The 12,367-nt window shown below is 38.2% G+C and overlaps 1 protein-coding gene across 1 annotated transcript in view; it reads right to left on the reverse strand.

Moving 5' to 3' along the window:
- Positions 1-12,367, reverse strand: part of LOC128689965 (integrator complex subunit 8-like) — an 80,555-nt gene that overhangs the window by 29,813 nt on the left and 38,375 nt on the right. The window contains exon 3 of the mRNA XM_070088708.1: positions 7,230-7,300. Coding sequence (XP_069944809.1) covers positions 7,230-7,300 — 71 coding nt within the window. The remainder of the gene's footprint in view (positions 1-7,229; positions 7,301-12,367) is intronic.

Genomic DNA, 12,367 nt, shown 5'->3' on the forward strand with positions numbered 1-12,367 from the left:
CATTGAATCACTTGACTGACTTACTGAATGACTTGTCTGATTTACTGAATGACTTTACTGATTTACTGAATGACTTAACTGACTTACTGAATGACTTGACTGATTTACTGAATCATATGACTGACTTACTGAATGACTTGAGACTTACTGAATGACTTGACAGACTTACTGAATGACTTGACTGACTTACTGAATTACTTGATTGACTGAATGACTTAAAGTTAGACACTCCAGTACAACCATCAACTTCAGTACCAGATCCTCTACCATCCACCTCAGCCCAGTAGGACCACAACATAACTCTCCACTCTCTTCACAATCATCCACAAACACCAGTGCCCACAATTTAAGGTAAGAAATACTATTATTTCTGTTACATTTGTAGTCTTAAGCAGTAAAAACAACATAATACATCACAACAATGAACTACAATTACATATTCACTTTTATTTTTTATAAGATGTGGATGCCTAAAAAAAGCTGTTTGACTTTTTTGGGGCTCTCAGGAACGTAACCGTATTTTTCCTATAAGTTCTTCAGTTCATCTAATATGGTTTTACCTAACACAGTTTTCATGAAAGTAACTACCGTGTTAAATAATGGTCTACTGTATACATGTACGTCTTACGAGCCAGTGTTTTTGACGTACACTTATACAGCAGGTTAGGTTCCAGGCTACCGCCATAAAGCGGAAATCGCCGTAAAGTGGAACACCCTTTTTTCCACTTACAAATGCATACAAATACTAGATAACAAGTTTACACTAACATATATTAAGTTAGCAATAGAACTAGGCATAAAAAAAAAAGAAAAAAGAAAAATACACATATACTACACTCATTACTTACCTTAAAATATTTGTAGTCTTAATCTAGGGTGAGACGAGTAGTATTTATTGTAAGAAATCAAGTGTGGTATGTATGGTAGCCAGCCAGGCTACCATACCAGGCCACCCCACCTACACACTATTCTATGACATTTAAGTGTCCCAGAGTGATAAAATGCACATACAGATCACTCATTACTTACCTTAAAATATTTGTAGTCTTAATCTAGGGTGAGATGAGTAGTATTTACTGTAAGAAATCAAGTGTAGTATGTATGGTAGCCAGCCAGGCTACCATACCAGGCCATTCCACCCATACAATATTCTATGACATTTAAGCGTCCCAGAGTGATAAAATGCACATACAGTTCACCCATTACTTACCTTAAAATATTTGTAGTCTTAATGTAGGGTCAGAGGTGAGTAAACGAGATAAAACGAATAAATGAAAGAGAGAGAGAGGGAATGAGTACATGAGAGAGGACAGGCACAGAGTTATGTAAACAAACCAGGTGTACACATCTGGTTTGTGTACAAGTTACACTGTGTACAAGTTGTCTCTACATTGATTTTTTTTTTTTTCAACAAGTCGGTCGTCTCCCACCGAGGCAGGGTGACCCAAAAAAGAAAGAAAATCCCCAAAAAGAAAATACTTTCATCATCATTCAACACTTTCACCACACTCACACATTATCACTGCTTTTGCAGAGGTGCCCAGAATACAACAGTTTAGAAGCATATACGTATAAAGATACACAACATATCCCTCCAAACTGCCAATATCCCAAACCACTCCTTTAAAGTGCAGGCATTGTACTTCCCATTTCCAGAACTCAAGTCCGACTATATGAAAATAACCGGTTTCCCTGAATCCCTTCACTAAATATTACCCTGCTCACACTCCAACAGATCGTCAGGTCCCAAGTATCATTCGTCTCCATTCACTCCTATCAAACACGCTCATGCACGCTTGCTGGAAGTCCAAGCCCCTCGCCCACAAAACCTCCTTTACCCCCTCTTTCCAACCCTTTCGAGGACGACCCCTACCCCTCTTTCCTTCCCCTATAGATTTATATGCTTTCCATGTCATTCTACTTTGATCCATTCTCTCTAAATGACCAAACCACCTCAACAACCCCTCTTCTGCCCTCTGACTAATGCTTTTATTAACTCCACACCTTCTCCTAATTTCCACACTCCGAATTTTCTGCATAATATTTACACCACACATTGCCCTTAGACAGGACATCTCCACTGCCTCCAACCGTCTCCTCGCTGCTGCATTTACCACCCAAGCTTCACATCCATATAAGAGTGTTGGTACTACTATACTTTCATACATTCCCTTCTTTGCCTCCATAGATAACGTTTTTTGACTCCACATATACCTCAACGCACCACTCACCTTTTTTCCCTCATCAATTCTATGATTAACCTCATCCTTCATAAATCCATCCGCCGACACGTCAACTCCCAAGTACAGTGGACCCCCGCATACCGATTTTAATCCATGCAAGAGGGGTCATTGTTATGCGAAATAATCGGTATGCGAATGAATTTTCCCCATAAGAAATAATGGAAATCAAATTAATCCGTGCAAGACACCCAAAAGTATGAAAAAAATATTTTTACCACATGAAATATACATTTTCCCACACACAAAGAGAAGGATACATGCACAATAGTAGAGTAGTACATGCACAGTATATATTGTGCATGTACTAGTCTACTAAATGAAGAATAAATGACACCTTTATTGAAGATGCAGCAATGACTGATGAGACACTGTGTCCTGGGAGTGCCTTTTCCTCCTGAGTACTGTAGGTCCTGTTTGGCATTTTCTTCCAGAACAGGCCTTATCACACTGTGTATGCCACTACGATTCTTAAATCTCTCAAACCAACCTTTGCTGGCTTTAAATTCACCAATATGAGCACTAGTTCCAGGCATTTTTCCCTGTTCACCTGGGTGTTAGTCGACTTGTGTGGGTTGCATCCTGGGAGACAAGATTAAGAACCCCAGTGGAAATAAGTTAGACAGTCTTCGATGACACTGACTTTTTTGGGTTATCCTGGGTGGCAAATCCTCTGGGGTTAATTGTTTCTTGGTATTCTCAATAAGCCACACCAACAACGGTGCTACAGCAGCAGCAGCAGCTGACGGTGGTACAGCAGCAACAGACGATGCTACAGCAGCAGCAGACGATGCTACAGCAGCAGCAGACGATGTTACAGCAGCAGCAGACGATGCTACAGCAGCAGCAGCAGCTGACGGTGGTACAGCAGCAACAGACGATGCTACAGCAGCAACAGACGATGTTACAGCAGCAGCAGACGATGCTACAGCAGCAGCAGCAGCTGACGGTGGTACAGCAGCAACAGACGACGCTACAGCAGCAACAGACGATGTTACAGCAGCAGCAAATGATGCTACAGCAGCAGCAGCAGCTGACAGTGCAGCAGCAGCAGCAGCTGACAGTGCAGCAGCAGCAGCAGCTGACAGTGCAGCAGCAGCAGCAGACAGTGCAGCAGCAGCAGCAGCTGACAGTGCAGCAGCAGCAGCAGCTGTACCACCAATAGTAGCGATGGTTGATTGGGGTTTATTATACAACCTGGCCAGCTCGGAGACACGCACTCCACTTTCATACTTATCAATGATCTTTTTCTTCATCTCTATTGTAATTCTCACCCTTATTGCTGTAGGGTTGGCACTAGAAGCTTTCTTGGGGCCCATGGTCACTTATTTTCCAGAAAAAGCACCGTAAACACTGTAATAATACGAAATATTCCGATTGTATGCTTGGATGTTACCGCGGAGGCTGGCTGGTAAACAATGCCACCGGCGGAACATGTGAGCATGGCTCAGGCTGCACATTGGACGCGTCTCGGACGAAAATCGGTGAGCGGGTTTTTAAGCGGTATGTGAGGCAAAATTTTTGCGATTAAAGCAAGCGGTATGCGGATTAATCGCTATGTGATGCCATCGGTATGCGGGGGTCCACTGTATCTGAAAACATTCACTTCTTCCATACTCCTCCTCCCCAATTTGATATCCAATTTTTCTTTATCTAAATCATTTGATACCCTCATCACCTTACTCTTTTCTATGTTCACTTTCAACTTTCTACCTTTACACACATTCTCAAACTCATCCACTAACCTTTGCAATTTTTCTTTAGAATCTCCCATAAGCACAGTATCATCAGCAAAAAGTAACTGTGTCAATTCCCATTTTGAATTTGATTCCCCATAATTTAATCCCACCCCTCTCCCGAACACCCTAGCATTTACTTCTTTTACAACCCCATCTATAAATATATTAAACAACCATGGTGACATTACACATCCCTGTCTAAGACCTACTTTTACCGGGAAGTATTCTCCCTCTCTTCTACACACCCTAACCTGAGCCTCACTATCCTCATAAAAGCTCTTTACAGCATTTAGTAACTTACCACCTATTCCATAAACCTGCAACATCTGCCACATTGCTCCTCTATCCACTCTATCATATGCCTTTTCTAAATCCATAAATGAAATAAAAACTTCCCTACCTTTATCTAAATACTGTTCACATATATGCTTCAATGTAAACACATTGTAAATACATTGATACGGTAGAATAAACAAAGAGGAACACTCCCATTCTCATGTAACACCATTTAGAAGAAATGAAGCTCTGAGTGAAGGCAATGGAAATAAGTCACTGTCTGACTTTTTTGGGTTATCCTAGGTACTTTACACATATGCTGCTATGTACGATAATCTGTGTAACTGTATTTGTGTATGCCTGAATAAACTTACATACGAAAGGAATAATCTTCTACAGATACCCCCAGTAACACATTTTCTCTTATGTTGGACTAGAGAAAATGTTATTCTTGCCATCACTTGTACAAGTTGTCTGGCTACCACATCTCATATTTATGTTTATTTATTCTACTGTGAGGTGTATTTATCATCTTAATGTTATGTATAGTGTTTATTACATAATTTTGAAAAAATATCATAGATGGATTAAAGAAAATGTGTATATTAACATAATATACGACATTTAATGAGACTCAGTGATTATTATTATCATTACTAATATGATATCTCAAGACATAAGACACACTTACCGATTTAATATGTACCTGCATGCCAGCACAGTGTGTAAGTTTATTTAGATACAGGTATACATAAGTATAATTATCAGAGTACATAGAATTGATGAGGGAAAAAAGGTGAGTGGTGCGTTGAGGTATATGTGGAGTAAAAAAACGTTATCTATGGAGGCAAAGAAGGGAATGTATGAAAGTATAGTAGTACGAACACTCTTATATGGATGTGAAGCTTGGGTGGTAAATGCAGCAGCGAGGAGACGGTTGGAGGCAGTGGAGATGGCCTGTCTAAGGGCAATGTGTGGTGTAAATATTATGCAGAAAATTCGTCTAAGGGCAATGTGTGGTGTAAATATTATGCAGAAAATTCGGAGTGTGGAAATTAGGAGAAGGTGTGGAGTTAATAAAAGCATTAGTCAGAGGGCAGAAGAGGGGTTGTTGAGGTGGTTTGGTCATTTAGAGAGAATGGATCAAAGTAGAATGACATGGAAAGCATATAAATCTATAGGGGAAGGAAAGAGGGGTAGGGGTCGTCCTCGAAAGGGCTGGAAAGAGGGGGTAAAGGAGGTTTTGTGGGCGAGGGGCTTGGACTTCCAGCAAGCGTGCATGAGCGTGTTAGATAGGAGTGAATGGAGATGAATGATACTTGGGACCTGACGATCTGTTGGAGTGTGAGCAGGGTAATATTTAGTGAAGGGATTCAGGGAAACCGGTTATTTTCATATAGTCGGACTTGAGTCCTGGAAATGGGAAGTACAATGCCTGCACTTTAAAGGAGGGGTTTGGGATATTGGCAGTTTGGAGGGATATGTTGTGTATCTTTATACGTATATGCTTCTAAACTGTTGTATTCTGAGCACCTCTGCAAAAGCAGTGATAATGTGTGAGTGTGGTGAAAGTGTTGAATGATGATGAAAGTATTTTCTTTTTGGGGATTTTCTTTCTTTTTTGGGTCACCCTGCCTCGGTGGGAGACGACCGACTTGTTGGAAAAAAAAAAAAAAAAAAAAAAAAAAAAAAAAAAAGTATATATAAAATATTACTAAATTTAAAAAGAGAAACTTTCGTTTTTCTTTTTGGGCCACCCTGCCTTGGTGGGATAGGGCCGGTTTGTTGAAAAAAATATATATACAAAAAATATGAAATAACTTTTAAAAACACTTGAAATTTTGGAATTTCCAGACATAATGGAGAGACATAGTGCTCACGGATCTCACATAACATGTAAACAAACCGAGTGGAGCGCAGTGGCTGTATTAGAAAGTCAGGTGGGGGGAGCCGTATAGAGAGTTTTGGTCATAATTTGAAATGACAGTATTAGCGGAACGCTGCACAGCGAAACGCCGTAAAGCAGGGCCCTACTGTATTTATACTCCAAAATTCTACTGGCTTCAAATCAAGTGAGAGAAAACTGGTAGGCCCACAAGTGAAAGAATGGGTTTGTGTGGTCAGTATGCAGTATGAAAAAAAATCCTTCAGCACTCAGTGCATGAAGGATTTTTAGATTAAAACGCCAACTTTGAGGTGCATTTTCTTATAGTGATTATGGTTGTATTCTCGTTTTCTTGGTCTTATTTGATAAAATGGAAGACATATTACAGAAATAGAGATGATTTTGATTGGAGGGGTGAAAGAGAGGTGCTAATGTTGCAGTTTTATAACTGTAGTGTAAGCATGCCTCTGGCAAGACAGTGATGGAATGAATGATGATGAAAGTTTTTCTTTTTCGGGAAACAGCTGATGTGTTAATTAAATAAAAATAGTCTATTATAACACCTGCCAATCCATAAAATATTACTGAATAAGCCATTAATTGTAATATTGTTTTTATTATGTGCAACTTCAAGATAATTATTCTTATGAACCTCCACCTTGACTATCTCATATTAGTATTAAGATAAAATAAATATTTATTAAAAAGTTAACCACTCTAATCTTGTCTAGACGTAAGTAGTTATTATGTACTAGGATTAGTCTACCCAAAATGCCTGAGCATGATAATGGTTTTCTTTGTACTTAACTAATCTAAATTGTAATGACACATTGTAACCTTTGCAAAGAAGTAAAATCTTTAATCATTTAGGAAGAGCAGTAATTTTGCCAGCATAAAATGTTTAACAGGCTTCTGTTCCACACTTCTAGGATGGTTGCTGTCCACCAAATTCAAGTCTGAATTTGAAAGTTTGTACTTACTACTTTTTGAGCATTATTGTACAAATAAAAGAGAATGTTCTACAGCAATCTGAGGAGTCTCATTCACACACGTTTCAGAATTTAAAAAAAAAAATAATAAAATACGCACCTCATTATTTCCCTCAGTTCTCTTGATGCTGTTGTATATGAACTGAATAATAAGACCAATTGCAGATGGCTCTGAAAAATGGTAATAATCAATTTTATTAATAATTTTTATGTTCACTGTATCAGTTTTAACATAACTGTTATCTCACTGTTCACTCTTAGTATGGAAAGGCTCCCTGTGCTCCATATATAAAATAAGGAATTCAGTTTCTTGTTAAAAACATACAATATGTACTGCTTGAAGAATATTTATAAACTTATATATTGACAGAATACCAATAAGCTTATCTTTGTACATCAAAGATATACACTACAGTGAATCTTAGCAATAATATGAAGATACAGTGCACTACATGTCGGCCATCACTAATCCGGCAATCAGTAATTCGGCTCCATCAGTAATCCAGCACTAATTTCGGCTAGCATAATTTCAAATTTCTGGGGTTGCCACACCAACTTGCTGTTACTGTCTGGTGGCACTACTTGCTGCATAAGTCATTCCAATTTCTTTTTCTCCATTTATTGTTATAACCTGCTTACTTTTAGCCATGGCCATGGTTCCAACGAATAAAAGAAATGTTCCTCATTGTGTAAAGCACATACACCATACATTGTCCAAAAAAGGTAAGGTGGCTTTGAAGCCACTGTCAGTTGCCATAAGCTCAGCTCACTCAGATAAGATGTGACCAGTAAATTTTGGTTTACATACGAGAGAATAGGTCTGTGTGGTGTGTACTATATAAAAGAAATCCTGCAGCATCCGGCACATAATGACAAAAAAAACTGTGACCGTGGTGTAAAACAGTGACTTAGGGGTGGCTAAAGCATGTGGTGCACAAAGTAAAAAACAATTTGGAAAAAAAAAAAACGAAAATTGAGCTAATCATATAGAAAATAGCTTAAGACTTTGGCAACACACTGGTATAAGAATCATTGTTGTACTCTGTTCCTACAAGGAATTATAGTCATTTATAACATATATGGTGATGCTGCCACCCATAGCATGTGTGCTCTCATGTGGTCAATTTTCAGATTTTTTCCCATTTTTTTTTATTTCTTTTATTATTCTATCTAATATAATAATTCATGATTTGGTATCATAACAGAGTGGGTGGAGCTATTATGGAGTCTGAGAGCCAATCAGGAACCGTCTGGAAACATTTGCTTACGTCAGCAGGAATTCCCGAGTCTCATGATGCAAGGAATATGCTTAATTATTACACTGATATCAACACTACAGCTTATTTACCTATCACAACTGATCTAATATGACATAATAAACAATATAAATACAGTGGAACCTCAGTTCTTGTATGCTCTGGTTTTCATAGGATTTGGATTTCAACAACTTTTTTCGTCAAAATTTTGTCCCAGTTTTCGTACATCTGCTTGGTTTTCATAGAGCTGACAATAGTCCACCGTACCAAGCACATCTGCCTGCCCATGCCCTCACAAAGTATCCCATGCATTCTGACTCAGTCTGGCTTTGTTTCTAGTTGAGTGCAAAGTAGAATGAGTTGCAAAATTTTGTGGAGACGCCAGAAACAGACCTCTCTGGACATATTTTTTGTGAAACAGGAGTCCAGTGACTCTCAAGCTGGACCTAGTGCCATTAAGACAAAGAAGGGAAGTAACCCCAGATAGGACCTTGATACCTGAAGTCCTTATGGAGGGGGATTCCCCTTCCAAACAATCTCTCCTCCCTCTCCCTTCCTCGCCATCTTCTATACACCAACAAGAGTCTTTGATAAAGGTAAAAGTGATGTTAAATGTTTATTTATCCATTTCATTAGTCATTTATATTTATTTCTCATTGTTTTCTGTATGTAAAACTACAGTTATTCTTTATAAAATGTATTTTTCGCTAATATTTTTGGGTATCTGAAATGGATTAATTGGATTTACATTATTTCTTATGGGAAATGTTATTTCAATTTTCGTACAATTCGGTTTTCATCAGACTTTCTCGAACAAATTAATCACAAAAACTAAGGTTCCACTGTAACATAAAAACAAGGTAAATACTCCAGAATGAATAATATTTGGCATAATACCGAGCAGTTTGAAGGAGGTATGAAGTTACCGCTAGAGGATATGGGATAAAAGTACCATTCTTCTATCCCTGTCTTGGGGCTTATACTAGAGAAAACATAGTGTAGTACAGGGCTAACTATGATATACAGTGGACCCCCGCTTTACGATCACCTCCCAATGCGACCAATTATGTAAGTGCGTTTGTACGTGTATGTTTGGGGGTCTGAAATGGACTAATCTAATTCACAATATTCCTTATGGGAACAAATTCGTTCAATACTGGCACCTGAACATACTTCTGGAATGAAATAATATCGTAAACCGGGGGTCCACTGTATAGTGGAACCTTGGATTTTGCACGCACCGGATATCGGCCTTTTCAGATTTCAGACACTTTATTTGTGTGAAATTTTGCTTCAAATTTCAGACCTTGTCCCGGGAATCGCATGTGTCAGACACGTCCACCCGCCGGGATGCCGCTTCAGTCCGGCGTGTCACTGGTTGAGTGAGAATTCATCCAAAACATTTCACAATTTCTGTGATTGTTTATTGATTGTGACTACGAAATAAGCTGCCATGGACCCAAAGTTTCTAGTGCCAGCCCTTTGGTAAAAAAATTGAGAAACATGATAGAATTAAAGAAAGAGATTGTAGAAAAATATGAAAGTGGCGAAAGTTTAGCTGAGCTTACCAGAATGCATGGGAAGTTGAAATCAACAATCTTTTCCATCCTGGCAAAGAAAGTGTCAGTAAAAGACAAAGAAGGAAAGTAACCCCAGAGAGGGCTTTGATACCTAAAGTCTTTATGGAGGGGGATTCCCCTTCCAAACAATAACCTCAACTCCCTCTTCCCACCTCACCTTCTTCAATATGCCAACAAGTCTTCAATAAAGGTATGTAATGTTTATATTTATCATTGTTTTCTGTATGTAAAACTATAGTTAGTCTTTAAAAAATAAATTTTTTTGTGAATATTTTTGGGTGTCCAGAACAGACTAATTGTATTTACATTATTTCTTATGGGATATATTACTTCGGTTGTTGGACTTTTCGGATTTAGAATGACCTTCTGGAACGGATTAAGTACAAAATCTGGGGTTCCACTATACACTCGTAATGCACCATGAAGCTGAAACTAAAAAGCTATTTTCTCTATTTTTTTTTTTCGGTGCGCGCTCATTTTCGTTGATTATCTTGGAAGTAGGTCATTCATTTACAGTGGAACCTCAAATATCGAACTTAATCCATTCCAGGATTTAGTTCTAAATTTGATAAGTCTGAAAAGTAAAGCAATATTTCCCATAAGAAATAATGGAAATACAATTAATCCGTTCCCAACCCCCAAAAATATTTACAAAAAAAAAAATACATTTCATAGAGATTAATTATAGTTTTACATACATACAACAAATATAGTGTTCAATTATGTATTAATAAATTTAAATAAACATATAAAATAACATTTTACTTACCTTTATTGAAGATTGGTGATGGCATCTGGAAGAGAGAGGGAGTTGGGGTTCGTGTTTGGAAGGAGAATCCCCCTCCATGAGGACTTCAGGTATCAAAGCCCTCTCTGGGGTTACTTCCTTTCTCTGTCTTTTAATGCCACTAGGACCAGCTTGAGAGTCACTGGACCCCTGTCTCACAAAATAACTGTCCACAGTCCTCTGTTTCTGGTGCCTCTTTAAGATTTCCCTAAAATGGGACATGGTTCTGTCACTGAACTTGTTGCAAAGATGGCTTGTTTCAGCTTGCTCAGGGTGGTACTTCTCCACAAACATTTGGACATCATTCCACTTCTGTATTATTTCCTTCTTCACATCTATGGTGTTTGTCACTTTCTTTACCACAAGGGTACCACTAGCAAGTTTCATTGCTCCAATTGTAGCTTATTTCACAGTCCCACAAGCACTAAACACAATGAAATAATCATAAAATGTTTGAATGAGAGTGCAGGTTAGTGCTCACTCAAGCATCAACAAAACCAGACTGGCTCACGGCGCCTGTGTGGGGACACTGACAAAGCAGGCCGCCAGACAGGTCCGGTACCTGGCGGTTCGAAAACAGGGGCGGGTTCAATAATAGGGACAAAGTTGGTTTGAAAAAAGGGTTCTATTTTCGAAGAGTTCGATAAGCGATACGTTTGAAATTTGAGGTTCCACTGTATATCTTAACACATCGGCATTAATAATGATAGGAATGCAATGAATTTCACAAACAACATAAAAAAATGATTGTTTTACAAACTGGTGAATTTATTTTTGAAATGTAACAATTTGTTTTTGATTTGTGTGTAAGTTTATTCAGGTATACACAAATGCAGTTACATAATCATACATAGCAGCATATGATAGAGAACCTAGGACAACCCAAAAAAGTCAAAGTGACTTATTTCCAGTACCTGGCTTGGGCTTGCCATATATAATTTTTGTCATTTTTTCTTTCTCAGTTGTTTGTTGGGCTATCTTATTGAAACCTGGGCAATGTATGATGGAAAGATGCTTCTTAACATACACCAGAAATGAAAGAAATTGGAGGATATATAACAAAGTTCACTTCTCAGCCATTAGCCGCCCCTTAACAGTATGTTTTCGCATGGTTTTTATGGTCGTATTCTTGTTTTTTGGGTCTCATTTGATAGAATGGAAGATATATTACAGAAAGAGATATGACTTTGACTGGTATCACGATGAAAAGCACATTGAAATTGAGCTCAAAGTAGTGGAACTGTTCAACTTTTGCCAATGTTCAAGGGTAAACAAATGATGTCACCGTTCAGTACCTGTCCAACTGGCCAGTCTAATGAACAGTCATGAATGGGTTGACATTATTTATACAATTATTACAATGATGCAGTAGTCTGCATAATAGTAAACCTTCTACTTTTTGTGTGAATACAAATTCAAAATGGAAAGCAAGAGTAAATGTATAAGAGGGGCTTGGACATGACTAATGAATAGAGAAAATATTATTTTAGTACCAGGAATATCTGCATTGCTTATTCTGGACCCTATTTTGAAACTGGCATCTTTGAAATGTGTGAAATTGGCCAAATTGCCAATTTCTGACCATTTTATTAGGTAGCTGAAATAGGTGAATGGG

The sequence above is a fragment of the Cherax quadricarinatus genome, chromosome 25 (genome assembly GCF_038502225.1).
Source record: "Cherax quadricarinatus isolate ZL_2023a chromosome 25, ASM3850222v1, whole genome shotgun sequence".
In the NCBI taxonomy this organism is placed as follows: Eukaryota; Metazoa; Arthropoda; class Malacostraca; order Decapoda; family Parastacidae; genus Cherax; species Cherax quadricarinatus.